Source organism: Peromyscus leucopus, chromosome 5 (assembly GCF_004664715.2).
Source record: "Peromyscus leucopus breed LL Stock chromosome 5, UCI_PerLeu_2.1, whole genome shotgun sequence".
NCBI classification, from domain to species: domain Eukaryota; kingdom Metazoa; phylum Chordata; class Mammalia; order Rodentia; family Cricetidae; genus Peromyscus; species Peromyscus leucopus.
In genome coordinates this window covers 26,823,368-26,846,285 of record NC_051067.1, presented here as the reverse complement: position 1 = coordinate 26,846,285, position 22,918 = coordinate 26,823,368, and the positions used below count along the sequence as shown (strand labels likewise).

Sequence of the window (22,918 nt, the reverse complement as noted above, 5' to 3'; positions counted from 1 at the left end):
TCATGTATTTGAATAGGAGTACACTGAGCATGTGCAGAGTTCTTCCCGTGTTTCTCGAGCAAAGCAGTATAGCAATGATTCACACTGCATTTGCCTTGTCCCACACAATTGCATCACACTTACAACTACTGTAAGTCTCCTAGAGATGATTTAAATCATCTAGGGGGAACCACTTTTGACTTCCAGCAGCCACATGGCAGCTCACAACTGTCTGTAAACTCCAGAGGATCCAACTCCTTTTTCTGTCCTCCACAGGAATCCATGTGGTTCACATACATACATGTAGGCACTCACACATACACTTTAAGAAAATAAATCAATATATACACCAGAGGATTGCATAGGTTCTATGAAAATACGGTGTTGTATATCAAGAACTTGAGCATCTATGGATTTTGGTACCCATGGGTAGAGGGAGTCCTGGAATAAATATTGAAGGATGACTAGAAATATTTATCCAGTTTGAAGAGTGTGTCAGATACAACAGGGTTTATGAATTCAGAGAAGCAAAAGACTATTTCCAAGACTATAAGGAAGCCTTCACAAAAGATAAGAATGAGCAAAAACGTTTGAAATGAGAGAAAGTACACAAGCCAATCAGAGGGCTGGAGATTTGTAGTGTGTGTGTGTGTGTGTGTGTGTGTGTGTGTGTGTGTGTGTGTGTGTTACCACTTGGCCTCAAGTCCACAAAGTAGACTCAGCATGTGAAGTATGGCTTGGGGTGGGGGACAGTAGGATTTTTTTGCTCTTTATTCTGGTTCATAAACAGCTGTTTAAAAATAGCAAACATTACATGTAAAATACATTATCTTTAGCCCCTGACTGTTTAACATAGCCTTGCACAGAGCAGAATATTGGGGGGAGGGGTCCCATTGAATGAGATGGGATGGCATAAGATAAAACAGAATTGTAAATGTGCATCTTAACTGAGTGTCTACATACATCTCCTTCTGACAGCAAGACTAAGGTTAGAGACTAAAAGAACTTAAACAATGATGAAGAAAATGTAAGTGATAAACTTGTCATCTGTGGACTGAGGCATGTCATCAGAGTGACCATGGCAGTGATTGTGGACAGGCTGAGGGGGGCTGCTGAAATGTTATAGGCATTTTTAGTGTGGGGCACTTTAGTAAGTCCTGTAAAAGTCATTAGTGCAGATTCGCAGATGAGTTTGCCGTGAACTCCTGACTAATCTCTTGGTGTCCTCTTTGCAGATCCCTTACAGGATTTTGGCCTTTCCATTGACCAGTGTTCCAAGCAGATCCAACCAAACCTCAGCATTAGATTTGGCATCATTCTGAGTAAGTAGATGTGATTCCCTCCACATAGAGCATAACAGAGCCTCCTCCTCTGCACACACAATGACTCACGTTGACTAGCACAGCAGACTGCACCACTATCCCAACTTCACCTCTCACATCCCTCTCTAGTTAACCCCTTGTGATCTCCAGATGCTCACTTCAATACCACAGGTCCTGGTCACCATAAGCAGCAAAAAAGAAGCAATTGTCTTGTGGTTACACAAGAGGCTTGCATATTACTTCTATGACAAACAAACCCCATACTGCATGGTCTGTTATTCACATTATTTGGCTTCCCAAACAATAAAGGAAGTTCTTACAATTTGGCAAAAAAAAATAAAAAAAAGTGAGGGGTGGCAAGTCTTTCTTCCCACCCTAGGCTGTGAGAACACACGCTTCCTGGTCGTTTCTTGGTTGGCCATGCCATTATAGTAAAGCAATATGCTTGCCATAGCTACTAAAGCATACCCCCTTCTAGAAGACCAGTTTTCTCAGAACAGAGAAGAAGCATTCAGTAATTGAGCATCTAGAATCGTTCTCAAAGACTAAGAACTCTCACATGACTGGATCTTTCCACAACTCTGCACAATATCTGGTCTCCCGGCATCAGGAGAAAAGGCATGGGCAGGGAAATCAAAAGGGGAAAAAGTGGTGAAAGACAAAAGAAAGGAGTGGGAAAGGGGCCAGAAAGAAATGGTGGCTGCCAACAGAGCTCACTGAAGTTCTCTAGGAAGCCATGTGCGGTATCTACCAGGCAACAGTAGTGGGAATATGCAGACCCAGCCATGCCCTGCCTCTACCATGGGGGATAAATAACTCTATGGAACTAGGGAACTCTAAAAATCAGCCTTGTAGACAGTCCAGTGATGGGTAGAGCACTGAGCATCAGGAGGGGAGTGTAGCCAATGAGCTGCCTGACCCAGAGCAGGTAAAACTTAAGCTAGAAATGCTGCTCTATCAAGAAGAGACATGCCCCCACCCCCTACACACATCAGGCTGAAGGCTGTGAAGATCATTTAGACAGTGCTGTTGAGCTTGAGTGACCTTGCAGAGCAGACACACAGCGCTGAAATTATGCTTCTCTTTAGGAGAGGACATCAGAAAGCTGTTTCTGGACATAGCTCTTGTCTCAAGAGGCTCTTCCATTCTGAACTACTCCTATCCCATCTGTGAGGAGGACCTGCCCAAGTTCTCTTTCTGTGGAAGAAGAAAAGGAGGTAAGCCACCTGCCTTGCTGACTGCTTGCACCTGACAGCAGGGTCCCAGTGGACAGAGGGCCCTGGCTCTCCCTGCTCTCCTTTGGGCAACCCACACCCCACTCATCGTCACCCACTACATACAAATACCAGGCAATTCTGTGCACAGGGGCCTCCCTCAGACAGAAGTTGTGAGCATTGAAATGAAAGGTGTGCATAGGAGATTGGACTAACGGAGACTCTCTCCACACATATAACAGTATCTCACTCAAAAGATTGGCAGCAGAAAGAGCCAATGGTTTCCAAAAACCCACGAGGGGTCAGTGTATTTCCAGGTTTCCTCTAATGATCTCTGCAGTGGCAAGGTCTCGCCCATACAGCAACAACTCAGAAAAAGAAATGGCCCCCCACTCATGGGGGAATCAGAGAGCTGCAGCATTCCAAGTAGAGAAGTAGAAACTACATTGTCTGAGATCTCTTCTTGCCAGTTCACTAAGCTTTGACCCTCTGCATGGCCCCCAGGAGAACAGGCAAGCCCACCTACCCATCCCCACCTCTCCTTTCCCCTTGCTCGCCTCTTCCAGGCCCAAAGATGCTTCACTGTTTATGAGAACTCGGGTCTGATCCGCACTGAGCTCCCCAGAAGTTGATCTCTGTCAGCTGCTCCCTCCTGCCTGTTCTCGTTGGCCATAGGGGGTACAATTCAACTCTGTGTTCCAGGAACCCACCCACCTTGGCTGTGTTTCTGCTCCAAGAAACTAGATTTTTAAGCAACAATGATCAAAATGACCCGACTATCTTTTTTAAACAAAAATGTAGAAAGCACTGGAGTCCTCTTCCCATACCATGGAGACAGAGGAAAGATGTCTGCCTGCAAGAATAGCGAATGAAATTAAGGGAGAGTCACCAGATAGAAAGTCGTGGTTTTGCACAGTGAGCTGCTCTGCACGCAAAGCCCACACCCCAGCCTCCTCTCCCCCCACACCCTCAGGGCATGCCTAGAGGGCTCTTACTGCACTTACCACCATCCTCAGCCCCACTCATCAGATACACTGGACTATGGAGCTGGGGCAGGGTCCCGCTTCATGTTTTGTTCCCTACACAGTTGTGTCTTGGTGTCTGTTCTTAGAACTCCCTAGAAATGCCAGACCACTCGGATGTTCAAGCCTCTCATAGACAGTGGAGAACATTTGTACAGAACCCACATGTGTGTTAAAGGCTCTCTCAGTTGTCTCCAGATCACTCACTACACCTAATGTCAACACTGCGTGAGTCATCGTAGAACTGCGTTGCTAGGGAACAATGACAAAAGAGGTCTGGATGTTCCAGGAAGATACTTTCCCCTACACACAAATCTCTCCACAGTTGTTGAATTTGGGGCTCCAAAGCCTGCAGCTACAGAAGACCAAATATGTTTCAAACGTATACTAGGCTTAGGAAGCTTGGACCACTCATTCAAACACATACTCATACACAGACATACTCACACATATAACACACACGCACACACACACACAACATAGACATACACACATACACATTCGAACACACATACACATTCACACACACACATTCACTCATACATACACTCACACACACTCACACATGCACTCACACATACACACAGACATAAAAACACAGTGAACCCACTAACACCACCAAGCATTGTACCAGCCACTGTTCCAAGAGCCTTATACCCAGAAACAATTTCCGTAACAGTCCAAAGTCACAAAGGGGTGCTATCCATACTCCCCAAATCTGTAAATGTAAAAACTGAGGCACAAAATTTCAGCAACCTATGTCAACTCCTAGGCTGGTAAGAGACCCATGGCTGGAATACAGGAATGGATTCCACTAGCTCCCAAGTCTATGATAGAAAAAAGTGAGTGAACCAAAAACAAACATGAGACATGTGGATGTGTGTGCACATCTTTGGGCCAGGATTTCATTTAAAATAATCACTTAAGAACTCTGCCTGGTGATGTGACTGTATTTTAAGATCTCTTCTTATTATTTAATTTACTACAAAATGTCATCAGTTTTCCTCTTTCAACTTAGTGGAAAGGGGTGTGTGTGTGTGTGTGTGTGTGTGTGTGTGTGTGTGTACATGCCAGAGGTCAAAGGACACTCTCCAAAGATGATCCTCTCCTTCTTAGTTGAGACAGACTTCTGGAACTCTCCTGGCTTTGCTTTCTGTCTCATCACAGGAGCGCTGGGATCACAGACACTCACTACTATGCCTGGCTTTACCTGGGTCCCAGGGACTTGAACCCGGCTCCTGACTTTACATACCAAGTGCTTTACCCACTTAGCCATCTCTAAGCCCCAGAGATTTTTAAAACATACTTTAAATTGAAGTAGAATTACATCACTCCCCCTCCTTTTCTTCCTCCAGCCCTTCCCAGCTACCCTCTCTCCAACACCTCTCATGTCCTCCTGACTCTCAAGTTGACAGTCTTTTTTCTTTGACTATTATTGTTACATACATGTATGTATGGTCATGTGTGTATACTTGAATAAATGACCCGTGGAGTCCATTTTCATTGGTAGTGTGTATATGGTTTATTAAGGTTGACCATTCTTCAATGAGGGGGCTCATCCCTGGGAGAGGCTAATTCTCCTTTGCCCAGCAGTCATTAGTTGCCTATAGTTCTTTGTCTAGGGGTGGGACCCCATGAACTTTTCCCCCTTCTCCGTTAGCATGTTTAATGATATTGCCTTGTTTGTACAGCTGTTCCTAGGACAGGCTCTTTCCTAGCAGACTTCCTGATAGTCTGGCTCTTACAGTCTTTCTGCCCCTCTTCCTTGATGTTCCCTGTGCCATAGATGCAGATGGATGCAGTGATGTAGATAAATCCACTGAGGCTGGGTTTCCCATGATCTGTTGATCACTGAATCATGTCCAGCTGTGGTTTTCTGTGACTGTCTCCGATTGCTGTAAAAAGAAGTTTCTTTGATGAGGGGTGGTGCCGACACTTATCTATGAGTAAGGGTAATATTTAGAATGTAGTAAGGAATTATGCTGGTCTAGCAAAGGGGCAGTAGTGGGTTCTTCTCTAAAAGCCATGACCTCACTAACTCTAAGAAACTGGTTAGGTTTCTAGTAGCAGGTACGATTTGTCTCCTGTTTGTTGGGCCTTAAGTCCAATTAGACAGCTCTTAGTTGCCACCACCATGTGAGCGCCACTCATGGCACCTGTATGCCCTGGAGATTCTTGATGAGTTGAGCACATCCATGAGCTTCCTCAGCATGAAACACTTTGAGTCAATCTCTTTTCAACTCTGTATTTTTTAATGTGGAAAAATGTATAAAACCAAGATGGCCCAATCTGTAGTAGCATCAGCAGCCAGAAGAGAAACTACATCAGGAAGTGAATCTGAACAGCAATTCGTAGAGCATAATTAGGAATTTAAAAGTTCTCACAAATGGTCAGATGCTAATCCAACCAATCAGGACTTTGGGAGTTTTAAATGCAGCATAGAAAGCTTAGAGAATTATTACTCTGACACGGGCCTCTTTCTAGTCTCCTGGCATCTGCCTTCCCTCAAGCCCATGGAGATACACATACATAAAGTATTAGAGGCTGAGAGACAAATAAAAGAAAACATTTAGCATTTGTCTTTCTGAGCCTGGTACACCCCCTTAATATAGTATCTTCTAATTCTTTCCATTTTCCTGAAAAGTGCATTGTCTCTTTTTTCTTTATGGCTAAATAAAATTCCACTGTGTATATGTGCTCCGTTTTTATTATCCATTCATCTTTTGAAGGACATCTAAGCTAATTCCATTTCCTTGTAATTGTGAACAGAGCAGCCATAAGAATGGATGAGCAAGTGTCTCTTCGGTAGGATGTAGAGCCTTTTGAATAGATGCTCATGAGTGGTAAGGCTAGGTCATATGGAAGCTCTATTTTTAGCTTATTAAAAAAATGTCCCCCCACTGAGATCCACGATGGCCACACCTGATTGTATTCCTACCAGCAGGAAATAATGTTCTTCTTCCTCACAGCCTCACCAGTATTAGTTGTGGTGTGTTGTCCTGGCGACAACCATTCTGACGGGGGTGGGGTGGAAACTCAGAATAGACTTAATGGGTACTTCCCTGATAAGGATGTTGAACATTTTAAAAAACACTTACTGAACAATTTATTTCTTATTTTGAGCACATTGTTTAGCTCCTCGGGCATATTTTAAATTGGGTTTATTGTTTCTTCATTCTTTAGTGTTTGATTTCTTTGTCCATTTTAGATACTAATCCTCTATCATATGTATGAATAGAAAAGAACTCCCGTTCTTTTTTCCTTTTTACTGAAAATAATTTTCCATACAGCATACTCTACTTGATTTCTTCTCCCCAGTCTCCTCCTAGATCCTCCCACCCATCCAATTCCATGCCCCCCCTCTCCCTCCCTTTATCTCTCTCTTTCCCTAGAAAATAAACAGGCAAGAAAAAAAATAGAATTTAAAAAAAAAAACAAAAGAAACACACAAAGAAAACCCAGAAAAACACAAAATCAAAAACCATAATGTACAAACAAGAGACTGGCAAGATAAAAATTACCCAAACAAAGCAATATAAGATGAAAAAAAACTCCAAAAACACCCTTGAGTTGATTTTGTGTTGGCCATCTGCTTACTGCATGGGGCCTCCCTTAAGTGCGGTTAGTATACCCAGTGAGACTCCACTGAAGTGGTTAATACACCCAGTGAAACTCCACTGAAGAGAACTAACTTTTTGCAAGCAGATATCAATTAGAGACAGCTTCTTGGTTAGGGATGTGAGCTCATGTCCACTTCCTTCTCTGAGCACTGGGAACTCATCTGACTTGAACCTGTATGGGCCCCGTGACTGCTGCCACGGTCTCTATGAGGTCAGAGTTGTATCTGGAAGACACTGTTCCCTTGGTGTCCTCCATCTTCTCTGGCTTTTACAACTTTTCCACTTTCTCTTCCACATGGTTCCCTGAGCCCTGAGGGGAGGGGTTTGATGAAGACATCCCTCTTAGGAGTGAGTGTTCCAAAGTCTTTCACTCTCTATCCCCAATTGTGGGTCTCTGTATTCGTTCCCATATATTGCAAATGGAAACTTCTCTGATGATGTCTGAGCAAGACACTGCTCTGTAGATATAGTAGAATATTGTTAGGAGTCATTTTTATTGTTCCGTTCCTTTAGCAGAACAACAGTATTTGTTTATCCCCCTAGACCTGTGGCCTATTTAGTCTCAGGTTCTTGGCCACCTGAGCAGTGTCAGGGTTCCATCCACACGGGCTCCATTGCATGGAGTGGACTTTAAATCCAATCCTACATTTGCGCCACTATTTTGCAACATATCATGCAGGAAGGTTAACATTGTAGACTGCAGGGTTTGTAGCCGGGTTGGTGTTTACCTTTCTCCTTTGGTTCAGTACCATGAACACTAGTCAGTAGGGATGAAGGCTCTAGTTAGGCAGCCTGACTTCTCCCTGTTCGGTGAGATAGGTAAGTGTTGTCTTCGCCAATAGGACCCTGCTATCAGTTGGTGGAGAGCAACCACCAACCTCGGCAATAGCCTGAGTTATTTGGGGGTTTCCATGGACCCTCTTTTGCCAAAAACTCAATTAGAGGTAACCCATTCCTGGCACTGGGAGTTTTACTTGGCTGCAAAAGATCTCCAGTTGGAGCTTTGTCTCCCTGTCGCCATTATTTGGTGACTCCACTTAGACTTCTTCAATATATGTATATATTTTAAGAAGCTTCTACAGTAGTAGGTTTCCCTCAATGGCCCTTAGTGTTGGTTGTTACTCCCTGTATTCCCTCTTACTCCCTCTTTCCTCCCCCCTGTCCCCATTTAATCCTCCTATTTCAGGTTTCCCTGGTCTCCCCATAATGATATATTCTATTTCTCTTTCCCAAGGAAATCTGCCCCCCCACCCCATCTCTTACCCTATAACTAACCTCCATGATTATACAAATTGTAGCCTGCTTATCAAAGACTTAACAGCTAACATCCACATAGAACAGAATACATAACATACAATATTTGTCCTTTGGGGGTCTGGGCTACCTCACTCAGGATGATTTTTTTTTTTCTGGTTCCATCCGTTTATCTATTAGTTTCATGGTTTCATGTTTTAACAGCCAAATAATATTCCATTGTATAAATGTACCATATTTCCATTCTCCATTCATCTGTTGATGGACATCTAGGCTGTTTCAAATTTCTGGCTATTATAAATAGAGAAGCAATAAATGTGGATGACCAAGTGTCTCTGTTGTAGGATGTAGAGACCTTTAGATATATGCCTAAGAGTGGTATAGCTGGATCTTGAGGTAGTTGTATTCCCAGCTTCCCAGGGAACTGTCACACTGATTTCCATGGTGTCTGTCCAACTTTGCACTCCTGCCAGCAATAGATAGATTTTCCTCTTTCCCACATCCTCACCAGCATAAGTTGTCATTTATTTTCTTGACCATGGCCATTCTGACTGGCATAAGATGAAACCTCAAAGCAGTGTTGATTTGCATTTCCCTGATGACTAAGGATATCGAACACTTCTTTAAGTGTTTCTCAGTCATTTGTGTTTCCTCTTTTGAGAATTCTCACTTAAGTTCTGTGCCCCCATTTTTTATTTGGGTTATTTCCAGCATTGCTCTTTGCTTAGGATTGCCTTGGCTATCTAAGAATTTTATGTTTCTAAATGGATTTTTAAAAATTTTTTCAGTGTCTGGGAAAAATGATGTTGGCATTTTGATGGGGACTTAATTGAGCCGTTAGCCTGCCTCTAATAAGATGGTATTTTCACAATATTGATTCTTCCAACACACAAGCATGAGGGGGTTTTCCATCTTTCAGCGTTTTCTTCAATTCTCCCTCAAGAAGTGGGCCCCCTGTGGGTGTTCTGAAGTCTTCATTATAGAGGTCATCACTTCTTCATTGGGTTTATCCCCAGATATTTCACATTTATGACTCCACTGTAAATGGGATTGGTTCCGTCATTTCTTTTTCAGCATGTTCGTCATTGGTAGATAGGATGGCAACATATTTTTGTGTGATAACTTAATATCTTGCCACTTTACTGTGTTAATCAGCTGTAAGAGCTTTCTGGTAGTCTTTGGGATCTCATGTATAGAACCATGCAAATGGAGATGGTTTGACTTCTGTCCTTCCTAGTTAAATCTCTTTTATTAGTGCCTCTTGTGTGACTGCTCTAGCCAAGACTCCCAAAACTACATTTACAAAGTGGAAAAGGTGAATACCTGTATCTTGTTCCTGATTTTAATAGAAATGCTTCAAGTTTTTCCCATTTAATATAATGTTGGCTGTAGGTTTGACATTATATTATGTTGAAATATGTCCCTTCTGTTCCAAGTTCTTCCAGAACTTTTGTCATGAAAGGACGTTGGACTTTGTCAAAAGCCTTTTCTGCATCTATTGAGATACCCATGTGATTTCTGTCCTTGAGTCCACCATATGATGTGTTGATTTTCAGCTATCTTAACTGTCTTAAAGTTATCTGAATCCTGTTACAAGGTGCTCAGCTGTATTGATATACACATGTTGAACCATCCCTGCATGCTTGAAATAAAGCTGACTTGATTGATGAATGAACTTTCTTATGTTTTCTTAAATTTGATTTGCAAGTACTTTATTGAAAAAAAATTCATCTGATCCTTTCTACCTGACCTTGTCTAGGCTAGCCCCAACCTTCTATTCCTTCAATCTTCTGTCCCTTCCTCCTCCCTTTTCTCTTCTCTTTTGTGGTCCACTCTGTGTTCTAGCTTCCATCCCTCCCTGCCTCCCTTCCCCCTACCACAATGACTAAGTCCATCACTTGGTGACAAGTACTCTGGGGAACCTAAGATGAACCAAGGTTGTTTCCTGCCACCCAGGACATTATTGGCCTGAGATAAGAGATTTATAAAACCATGGTTCAAAGTTAACGCATGTGGTGTTAACATGGAACAGAAATAAATGAAATGGCAGGTCAGCCTATGAGGTAGCTCATTGTCCTGGTGTTCTACCTCTGAGAACATGAACAAACTGAGGAACTGAATAAAGAATCGCCTGCCTGCCTGCCTGCCTTAAAGTTGTCTGAATCCTGCAACAAGGTGTTCAGCTATACGTATTATTCTTTGTGTATGGATCATATTTTCTTTATCCATTTATCTGTTGCCAGGAACATAGGTTGATTCCAAAGTGTATATTCTGTAATAAGCAAGGTGCATCATAACCTTCACTGTCCTACTTCTTCCGTTACATCCTGTCCCATCCCCCATATGTACCTTTAGCATCTCAGCAACAGGTTACCACTTTCTGACCACAGCCTGTGTGTTAGCAGGTGCTTTATTTGGGTGGTCCCTTTGGCCTGTAATACCTGCTCCCATTTGTCCTCCATGCAGACTTAACCCAAGAATCCTTCCTCCAAAGCCAACCAGATGAATTTCTTCAGTCACTCCCAGAGCCGGGGAATTGTATGGGGAAGCAGATGGCAGAGATGCTGACTAACCATTACAGGGGTGCAGTTGGATAGGAAAAATTACTGAATGTTTTGTCATTGGCAGCAATTCATGGTTCCTACTTTTGCTGTAGCCACATCTCAGCTTCAGGTGTGTGTGTGTGTGTGTGTGTGTGTGTGTGTGTGTGTGTGTGTGTGTGTATGATGAAACTGCACTCCTTGAAGGCATGAGTATTTCCACTTCCTGTCTCTGTGGACATGGAAAATAGAGCTGTATCACAGAGTAAAGAGATAGTGAACCCTTGTTTTGCTGAATTTGGTGTGTGCAGATGATTGACTAGACAAAAGGACACCAGTTCACACCAGATAAGCGTGTGTAAGGGTGGTTCTGCATTACTAGACACAGAAGGCTCATCAAATCCTCACATAGAGAAAATTGTCTTGGTCCTCCAAGATCAAGAAAGCCTTACTATTTATTCTGTGCGTGATTTTAATAGAATTAATAAAACAGGAGAAATATTGTTCCCTCAAACAGTTTAAGGAGTCTAAATCTGCTTAGCAGCTCAGAAAGCTTGCCTTGGACTTATCTAGATGCTGGGCAGGCAGCCCACAGTCATTTACTTTCCTTATTGCTATGGGGACAATGACTGCAGAGGCAGGCAGAGGGGCTCACGTTTGGGGAATTGCCAGGAAACTTTATTCAGTATAAAACAACCAAATAAGGGATTCACAAGCGCCGAGCAAATTATTATGTAAATTAAATGAGCCAGAAAAGTGAAATCTTCAAATTCAGAGGCGTCTTGGGTCATTGTGTTTTTTAACCTAATGCAGAAAGGGCACTTGCCATGATTAACACTGTAATCGGAAGCAGCCAGTGACACCAGGGAGAACCAGAGTCATCAAACCCAAGCACAAGCTGCTGTTTCCTGTCAGGCATGAGACAGAGTCCCTGGGGCCTTGTAGTTCTTCTTAGCAGAGAGGGAGGAAAACTTGCTGTCCACTGGGGGTGACACAGTCTGCCCCCATCTGCAAGTCAAGTGCTCAGTGACGCTTATTGCACACTCTCCTGCAAACTGGCTGCCCTCCATGCCAGAAAAAAGCTACCGAATGGGTCAGGCTCAGCAAAAAATAATAAAGAAAATTTAGTGTTCTTCTCCCCTGCTCTACCTCAGCTACTAAGGCAAGAGGCACTTTGAAGTAAAAAGCTAAGTGGCAACCCTTGAATCCAAGGATTGCCCATTGTTTATGTGTTTGGGAGAGGGGTACAAACTCTCCTCCCCTACAGAAATCTAAGAGCAGTCAAAGAAAAACATGGCATAGTTGAGATTCAGTGGAGTGTGGCATTGAACACAGACACGCCCCATTTTATCCTACCCCATTTCATGGCACTTGGCAGAAACCGTGTTTAACCAGTTGATGACTTGGCAGCCCTTGACCAGCGAGTCTCTTGGCACCATTTCTCCAACAGCATGTGCTCACTTTGTATCCGTATTTCACACTTTTTTGGCAATTAGGTATTTTTAAGCTAAAGTATATTAATCTTTTTTGTTGACACAGGCTGTTGCACATTGAACAAACCACAGTACAGTATAAACGTAACATGTATGTGTATCCAGATGCTACAGTCAAACCAACTGTTTCCAGGAACATCAGTAGTACGTTCTGAATCAGAGTTGAATAGACCATCAGGGGATCATCCAATGCCAGTTCTTCCCTCTATCCCTGAGACCTCTAAGACTCTTCATCCAGGCTCTGAGCTTAGGGAAAGAGCAACAGGGCTCAAAGCATCTTCTATACCACTTACTGTCTAGCTTTGGTAACATAGATGTGCTCGCTTTCAGTGCTTTGAGACAAGCTGCATGATCAATATCAATATTTAAAACTAAAGTGGGGTTGACAACATGCTCTTAATGACCATACCTAATTACTAACCTTAAGGAGGCAAGCCGGGAAGTCCCTGACACACTCGGGAGACTGTCACACAGGTAGAATATCCTGCCATTGGGTAGTTTAGCTTTGCTCTGATCCATAGCCACTCATCACGGTTACCTTAGCAGATACTAATTTGGGTTATATTTTAGACTCCTGCTGTCCTGTGCAGAAATCATAAGCCATGTGTAGTTAGAGAGCCTCCGCAATTACACCAGCCTGAGCTGCAGCATGCCATAAGTCCAAAGTACAGGCCCAGTTTTTAAAAACAATATGACAGAAAAGCATATTATGTCATCATCACTGATAAACGTTTGTCTTCATTTTCTGTTGCTATAACATAATATCTGAGATCTGGTTGTTTTTGAAGAAGTGAAGTCTATTTGTTTCTTTGTCTTTGCACTGCTGGAATGGAACCAAGAGCCTTGCTTGTGCTACACAAATGCTCTACAGCTTAGTGATGCCAGAACCCGGAGGTTTATTTGACTCCTGATTCTAGAGGCTGAAAACCCAATTCCCACTGTTCGGCATCTGGCCAGAGCCTTCTTGCTACATCAGGACACAGCAGAAAGTATTACATGGGACAACGGAGCATGCTGCTAGCCTGGGTTTCTCCTCCTTTTCTTCTAAAACTACTAATTGTATTGTGAAGGCTCCACTTCTGTGATGCCACCCAATCCGAATTACCTCCCAAAGACTCCCACATCCAAATGCCATTCATAAGCTACTTCAGAGATTCAATTCTCAGCACATAAAACTTGAAGGACATATTCAAACCACAGCAATGTTGACATGTTTGAGACACGGTCAACATGTTCATCATTTTCTACTACTGTATCACCATACTCGAGATGATCAACTTGAAAGAGAAAGGGTTTCCTGAGGCTCACGCTTTCCAAGGCTTTAGTCCATGGTGGTTGGTTCCATCGTTGCGGGGCTGAGAATGTGTGATGGAGTAAAGCTGCTTACCTCATGGTGACCGGGAAACACAAAGACAAGAAAAGGCTGTAGTCCTAGCATCCCCTTGAAAGACACACCCTAACAGCCTAAGTGCTTCCATAGGCTCCGCCTTCTAAAAGTTCCATTGCCTCCCCTAGCATCACAGGCTGGGAACCTTCAATGCATGGGCCTTTGGGGACTATTTAAGATTCAAATCGTAAGACGGAGTTAAGTAAACTATATCAATATATTATGCTTTATTAATAAGGACATGTTAGCTTATTGTGAAAACTACTTGTAGTTTTTTAAATATGACTTCTCAAAAACAAAATTAGGGGCTAGGGAGATTATGTCGTAGGTAAAGGTGCTTGCTGCCAAGCCTGATGATTTGAGTTAGTTCCTGGAACCCACACAGTAGAAGGTAAAAACTGACTCCTGAAAGTTGTCCCTCTGCCCTCCACAAGTGTGCTGTGACTTCTGCACACCCACATATGTGTAGAAACACATACAAGCAATGTAAAAAAATTTCAATAACAAAATTATACATTCATGATTTTCATTATAATACCGGACAGGACTGCATGTTATTATATCACACATACTATAATATGTATTATATAGCACTATCATATGTAGTAATATAATGTGACATTGTTGAGTAGAACTATAATGAAAATAATATAATATTACATATAGCATTAATATGATACATAATATATTCATAAAGTGTGCGTTTATACTATAATAATGTATATAATGATGTTATATATTATAATGGATAACATTATCCTATGTATTAGCTAGTATGACATTTATATTATATTTATTATATTATATTACTTCCCTTTAAAATGGTAAGGATCCCAAGAAGTAGATTGTACCCCAAACCAATTAAATAAAATTCCCTGGAGTCAGGACCAAGCCAGGTTAGGCCAATCTCCAACAAAGCTGAAAAGCACTCTGTTCACTTCAGGAAGTTGTCACAAATAGCAATCAGCACTATCACAGCGCTCGACCGCAGTAGGCACCTGTGCCAGAACGTCATGAGTATTAACCAATGTGCCGCTCTGTCGACCTCAGGAAGTGTGGCAGCTTCTGTGTCTTACAATACATATTCTCTGCCCTTGGTTCCCAGCAACTTCTAAAACCTTTACAACTTTCTGAGCCACAGAGGGACCAGGAAAACCTCTTGTACTCATGTTAGTCATGGTCAGAGCTACTAAGCCCCTTGAACTTTCTTGGGTAATGAGTATCTTTGTTCTACTGATGTCAGTCTTGGTTGGCTCTGCAGGTGGCCATCAGAAATGCAAAGTCATATTACAAGCCAGCAACTTCCCATCCCACCCACTTCTATGCTCTGATAAGGCATGGGGTATTGAGTTAATACCAAATCATGTCCATGTTGGGGGCAGCTTCAACATGATCCCTAAAATGCGGGTGCAGGTTCCTAGAATGGACATGGAAATGCACCGCTTTGTACATACCCTGCCTTGTGTGTTCACTCGTATTCTCTGTAATACCTTTCAGAACAAACTCAGAAATGTTAGCAAGTATTTTCCTGAGTTCTGCAAGCTGTTTTTGCAAATTACGAAGCACAGCAAAGGGCCTGAGTAAATCCCTTGTTTGCAGCCACAATTTTAAAGCGAAAGTGTGAATATTCTGAGCACCTAGTGTTTGTGGTTGGCGTCTGAAATGAAGAGGGAAGGCAGTCTTGTGGATAGAGCCTTAACCTGTGGGGTCAGCACTAACTCTGGTTAGTGTCAGAACTGAACTGAACTGTAGGATGCCCAGCTGAAACTGAAGAAGTGGATGGTGTGGGAGTAAATCTCATACATTTAGCAGCCAGAAGTATAATGTTTTGAGAACGTAAGAGGAGAAAATGCTCCATTGCTTTTGTTGTTGTTACTGTTGCTGTTTTTCCCAGCTTTAACAGATGAGGTAGGGTTTCATAGAGCACCAACAAGATAACCCGTTAGCCATCTCACATAGGAAATCTCCCCCAAGTCTCGCTTTTTGATTCCAAACTCACACCACAGTATAGACCCCTACAGGCTGTGTGTGTGTGTGTGTGTGTGTGTGTGTGTGTGTGTGTGTGTGTGTGTGTGTGTGTTTGCATGTGCGTGCACATGCGTGTCTCCATATCTCTTCTCAGTGGAGTTAATGCCATTCAATGGGTTTCCAAAAATATCCCATCTCAGGATAGTGAGACTGTCATGTTAAATAGAGCCAAAAATTAATTATGGGGTGTACTGACCACGTAACTAAATTAGCTTGGAAGTAGGAAGAGGCCTCCTCTATATTACACACCACCCAAATAAAAAATTGGGAGAAACCACTCAAAGGAGTATGATAACTCATGTTCTTTATGTAGGCCCATGTGGCACTGAGTTTCTCTGCTGGAAATGAACATAAAATTTTTAGCAAAGGCTCGGACCAAGGTCATGAAGTAAACAATGAGTATGTGATTTCTCCACTCCCGATGATAATTTGCACATCACTGTCAAACTTGATTCTGACTTAACCTCTGTGAATTCTAGCCAGAGTGGTCAAGTGGTATTCACAGCACCAAGTGAATAATTGACTTTAGAAAGAACTCACTGTTTAATGATTTGTGGGTGTCTGTCATACCCAGCTGTGACAGTTTGCTTTAAATGTCACCAAAGGGCCCCAACTTTACAGGACCTGTCCTGGTGCTCTTGGCACATGATAGAGCCATTAGGATGTGGGGTCTAAGGAGAGGACCTAAGGTCATGCAACCCCAGTTATCTCCTTCCTTCTCTGGTTTCCTAGCTATGAGTGAAATAGGTTTGCTCTGAACGTGCTCCTGTTGTGTTCTCACAGGCCCATAGGACCATCTGATCATGGCCTTGAGCCTCTAAAACCCTCAGCCAAAATAAGTATTTTCTCTTTCTTAAGAGGATTAGCTCAGATATTCCTTACGATGAATGAAACACTAAAGCACCAACCTATTCCCCAAACCAACTCAAATTAAAATGTAAAAACTGGGAGAGGCGAGAATGAGAGTCATATGTGAGGCACTGGGTACATCTGTATACATGTAAATGAGTCCTTTGAAACATCCCTAACAGACACAACACAACACAGTGGACACCAAAGACTTAATAATGTCACTCTCATGTTAGAGTCCTAGAGAGGTGCAGGAGACAGGGCTTGCCCACAAGAACTGCTGATTCATGGGGACTATGTCCCTGTCCAAGACACTTTTCATCAAAAATATAGAACTGAAAGCTATTCCAGAATACAACAGACGTGAACATATGTTACTTTGTGCACTGTGTAAGCTACAGGACTAAATTGAGTTTGTATATTAAACTCATTCACTTTAAACTCTTAGGACTGGAATAAATACCGCAGTGACACTTCTTGCAGGGTGAAGAATTCTTAGGCTTTTGGTTGTTTTTAGGGTGTTTGTTTAACCAGTTATTTGTTTATATTTGAGGTGACTTATCAGGTATTACAAGGTGGCCTCAAACTCACTACATAGCTAAAGATGATTCTGAACTTCTTGTTCTCCTGCTTCTATCCCCTGAATGCTGGGATTACAAGCATGTGTGTGCCACCATGCCCAGCTTATGCAGGGCTAGGGGTCAGACCCCAGTGTCTCACGCATGCTCCACAAGCACTCTACCAACAGAGCCAAATCCCAAGTCCCTAAAGAGTTCTTCAGTCTAGAAAATAATTGCTCTCTGGCTTCTCTTCTGCATAAATCAACTTTCTGATTTTAATTGTTTGTCCAATATGGTAAATATATCATAATTATAAGAATTTCAATATCCAGTAGGTCCACTGAGAGCTATATATAAACATGATATTGCCCTTGGGGCAGATATTAGTGCTGACAGCAGCTAAGGGCTTGGACTATGGTGCTTACTGATTTTACATATGCAAATAAGGTCGAAGTGGAAGCGCACTAGGTGCTCTTCTGACCACTTGTCCTTCTTTCCTTTCAGTCCCGGGGGGTATTTCCTGCTGTCCTGGTTCTTGCTGAGCATCTGCAGCTGATGATCATTAGGATGCCATTAACCTCCAAGATACCTCAGCCTCACTGTCTAGACCTATCCAAAATTCATCTCAACTCTTCTACCTAAATCCACAGGTCAGAAGCCATTTGCTTCTCAAGTGCCTTCATTACTTCTATTTCAGTGTGCTGCTTTCCTGGGTCTGTGAAAAAGGGGTGAGCAATGAGGATGCAATCTCTCTATTGCCTAGATTTGGAAAAATTCCCATTAAGTACTTTCTATAAAATACTTCCTACCTGCACTGCTATAATAGAAGACAAGGCCAAAAGCTGCCTTCCGGGCAGTGCATTGAAGAGCATTAATCTACGCTGACAACCTGACAGCCTCCATAAAGCGTGCTGGAGACACAGGGCGTCCACAAGCCTCATTATTCACTTGTTTAACAAATGCAAGCCCAGAGAATTTGGTCACTGATTTCTGCCATAACAGGAGATTCAGCACTCCATTTGAAGCCTCAATTATGAAATATGTCACCTTGTTCTACGTGTTCCCTCCTCCGGCTCCTGGGGCCATGTGAGACCACCTGCTTCTGCAAGCTGTATTGTTGCAGGCTTTATGCTCCAGTGGTCCCCATGCTTTATCCTCAACCTCTCCTCATCCCAGCTTCAAGTCCCGACCCTCATCAAACCTCTCGATAGCCTAAGTGACAAGGTGTTTCCTCTTCCCGGGGATGAACCCATCTAGGAAAGTGTACGGTCTCTCCTGCCATGCTCATCCTCGCAGACAGCATGTCACCAAAGCGATATTATTCCCGCACAATGTCCTGCTCCTTGCCCCATCACCCTGTCTGGCTACTGGAGGACAGGATGGGGCTAAGTTCAGCCCAGCAGCTCTCTTAACTGAACAGGCATCAGCTTTGCTTGGAGGTTGTGTTAATGGTAGATAGAGGGGTCATCCTGAAGTTTCAAGCTCATGAAGAGAATTCGGAGAATGTACATACCTTGTGAAACACTGTGTCTAGAGAGATGGGTACTCACCTCAGATAGGGAACCCATGACAGACCAAGGAGAGGATACCCTCAAAGTCCAACTTAGTGAACCAATAAGTTTTGGGGAGGTTACTTACAGAACTATGGGTAAAGGCTAACCTCAGGAGCAGGAATGACTCAAGAATGCCTTTGCAGACTTCTCCTATGAAACTGATGGTGCTGGTCTAGGGACCACGCCCTGAGAACCACTATCCTGGTGGACACTTGTGGGTTCTGGAGCCAGAACTACCGATTTAACTACTTACCGATTGTGTAAACTTGGGCAAGCCACGTACTTTCTGAGCCTCAATTTCCTGACCTGTACATTAAAGAAAATGTCACTGAACCCATTGGATGATTAGAGGAAAATGTGGGCTAATGTGTGTGAAACCTTGCTTCTACAGTAGGCATCCAAAATAGCACCCACAGCAGCTACTGGAAGCAGCTAATGACAGATTCTCAAGCCAGGGCTCAAAATCCCTTGGGCATTGTAAAAGTGGAAGCCTGCATCCTAACGAGGCACCTGGAGGGGCACTGGAGGCCTGGAAGCTTCTAAGCTGAAGCTCTTTTTCCTCCCAGGTAGCAAAAAAAAAATGCCTTTGGTCCAAGCCTGCATACTCCCCAGAGGTCAGCAAAGCAGAGTTTCCCAGGCCTCCCTGCACCCCTGGGGAGAGAGCTCCATTTGCATTTCTGTCGCCTGGCTTTCAACCCTTTCTTACCTTCATGTTTTATTCCTCCTCTGTAGACTTTCAGGAGCTCTGGGTTTCCTGGGCAGCCCCTACTGCTGCAAATTCACGGAGAATCAACAAAAGCAATAGCCTCGTTATTCAGTGAGTGGACTGACTTTACTCTTGAACACAGACCTAAGAATAATGACCACCATGAAAGGATGGATATGAGCAACAACTAAACATCTGTTAAACAGGATGGAAGGAGAGCCCCTGATTGTTAAGGAATGGTGTGGCTCTGGTGTTTTGTCTCCATCCTCAAATTCAAGTACAGCTGTAGATGATCCAGTTGTGGGTTAAGTCTGTCCTTTAACATCAGCCAATTTGTTTAGTTTGAGCCCCATATAGTAAGGCTAATGATGGCCTAGGACCAGAAGCAATTTTAATTTTCTAAGACAATGCTTAGCTTCTTTCCAAGTCCTTAGCCGGTTATGAAATTCCATAAATCTAACTCAGTGATTCACACACTTTCACGCAATAATCACTTAGGAAGCTAATTTAAAAGGACAACTAACTCTCCCTTCCTCCATTCTATCCCAGTCTGCCCCTAAGGTTGTTGGTGTTTGCATTTTAACTAACTAACGGTTGCCTGGGCTCTGCTCTGCAAGGCCCCAGAGTTTCTCAGGCTGAGACACACAGGCCTCCTCAATGCTTATACTGCATTCTCAGTCACGATGTTCTCACCAGACCTGCCCAGGATTCTGCAATCTAAGCCTCTTTCTTTCCTCTCCCATGTTCTTCCCTCTTTACCTGGGAATCCAGTCCCTCCGCCAACTAATAAAGCGTACCTGAGTGTGCAATTTTGAATCTACAGAAGTCCAAGAATAGGTTGGTAAGAGGAGAGAGAAATAATGAAGGAGTTGAACTGTCTTTTCTGTGCTTCCCAGAAGTTATGTATTTCTCACATGGAACTTGAACAGCAAAGGAAAACAGACCTGGTGGGAAGGAAGAAGTTGCAAATCAGTCTCACTCCTCACAGGATCCTCTTCTTCACCCATGACTGTCCAGTGCAGTAGCCATCAGCCACCAGGTCTGAGAAGTCTTTGAACCATGGCCAGTCCAAAGTGAGACATGTTGTAAATGCAGAGCACATACTAGATTTTAAAAACTTTGTGCAAAAAAACAATTAATGCAAATACTTCATTTTATATTGGTTGCATGCTAAAAATGGTAATATTTTAAAATGGTAACTTGGTTAAACAACATATTTTACTAATCTTACTTGTTTTCTTTTCCTTTTTTAGTATGGCCACCAGAAAAGCTTAAATGGCCTATGTTGTTCACATTGTATTTCTGTTAGTGTTGACCCAGAATTTCATTGTCCAGCAAAATAACCACAAATCATATGTGGCTATTCAAAAATATTTCTATTTAAGTAGATTAAATTCTATTTAAGTAAATTAAAAAGTCAATTCACCTGTTGAACTGGCCACAAGTGCAAGCTCTTATGGCCATAGGAGGCTGGTGGCAGCCATATTTGATGGGAATTTTGCAGAATGTTCTTTTGAGTAGATCCAATCTACTGCTTCATATGGCTGTGTACTACATGGAGTTATTTCTCCTGAACTCTTTGATATAGTTTGCATTAGAAATCTCACTCCTTGGCCAGGTTCAAACCCTAAAATTTTCTCGTGCTCAAAGCCTAGAATGTTGCTGTCATGGCTCTAAAGTATCCTTTTGGGGAAAACACAAATGCAAAAAAGCTACCATCTCAGGCTGGCCACCTGGGTCCTCCTTTCTTAATCCAATGCCACTGTATTGGCTTCCTACTGCTGCTGTAACAAGTTGTCACAAAACATGCAATTCATAGCATTGATTTGTTCTCTTGAAGTCTGGATGTTACAAATCTAAATCCAAAGTGTGAGTAAAGCCAGCTTTATGCCCTTGGAAGATTAGGGAAACATTTCTCTTACCCATTTCAGTCTCTGGGACTGTTGCATTCCTTGGCTCCCAGCCACACCTCTCCACTCTGCTTCCATCTCCACGTGACCTCTCCTCTTTCTTCTCCCATCCTTCCTTCCTCTCATCTTCTGGTTGCACTGAGTCCATCCAGGTAACCCAGGATCATCTCTCCATCTCAGTGTTCTAGTTGAGTTATATCTGCAAAGTCCCTTTGGCCATGTGAAATGGCATATTCTCAGTCTCTGGGGACCAGGACGTGGACATCTGTGAACTGCTGCCTATGAAAACCTTACCAAGAGGAACAGCACTTTTTCTGACTTCTGCTTGCTATGTCAAGAGCCCAAGTAGCTATGTGTAATCCAGGGAAACCTCACACTGCATGTGTTTTTTATTAAAATGACTTCATGAAAACCAAACAACTAAGAACTCCCCAGACTACACGCTTGCCCACATGCCCAGGGCAAGATAGGAGTTTTTTTTTTTTGTTAGGAAGTCAGAGCATTGCTTCATATCAAAACCTGACTTCACTGGAGTATTACTGTCACCCTTTCTCAACTCCATAAACACCCCTACGTGCCATATCCCTTACCCAGAAGAGAAATAATTCGGCCTGAAGTCAATGGCATAACTTATGTGTTGAAACCATCCCTAGTTCAAAACCGGCTTGCTGTCTGAAAGGAAGATTGATGATGAGCTCGTCTCTGAATCACTTGAGAGGTGTGAATTGAAGGCCATGATTGATTCAACCCTGGAGAATTCTTAGTTGATAATTTTGTAATGATCCATTGCAGATTCAACAGTGAATGTTTTTGAGTTGCCAATAACATTTGATTTCTCTAGGTAGGGCAATTCCATAAGGGGGTCAGAAGTCTGGCTGCATGTGTAGGGGAAGATATCAAAGTAGAACTTACTAAGCCAAAATGAAAATAATTTATATAGAGGAAAAGTAACCACCTTTGTTGTGCAGCTGTGGGCTCTAGAGTAAGACTGTGGTTTCACAAAGGAAGACAATAAATATCCCCAGAGCACCTGACCCTACGCATAGGGGTCAGATAAAATACTGGGCATTAGTGGGGAATGTAACTCAGCTGGTAGCATGTACTCTAGCATATAGCAGGCCCTAGGATGGATTCCCCAGCATGACATCAGGTTGGAAGCACACACCCAAAATCCCAGCACTTGGGAGATGGGCACAAGAGGATCAGAAGTCCAAGGTCATTCTTAGCCACAAAGTGAGTTCAAGAACATCCTGGGATATGTAAGACCTTGTCTGTCTTAGTTAGGGTTTTTTATTGCTGCAAAGAGACACCATGACCATGGCAACTCTTATAAAGAAAAACATTCAATTAAGGTGGCCTGCTTACCGTTTCAGAGGTTCAGTCCTTTATCATCAGGATGATGTGTATGGCAGCGTGCAGGCAGATGGGATACTGGAGCTGAGAGTGCTACATCTTGACTCAGAGGCAACAGGAAATGGACT

The 22,918-nt window shown here is 42.9% G+C and overlaps 1 protein-coding gene across 2 annotated transcripts in view; it reads left to right on the top strand.

Moving 5' to 3' along the window:
• Positions 1–22,918, top strand: part of Ly86 (lymphocyte antigen 86) — a 68,668-nt gene that overhangs the window by 29,041 nt on the left and 16,709 nt on the right. For both annotated transcript variants that reach the window (XM_028856533.2, XM_037205793.1), the window contains exons 2-3: positions 1,215–1,301; positions 2,390–2,518. In XM_028856533.2, the coding sequence (XP_028712366.2) occupies positions 1,215–1,301; positions 2,390–2,518 (216 nt within the window). The remainder of the gene's footprint in view (positions 1–1,214; positions 1,302–2,389; positions 2,519–22,918) is intronic.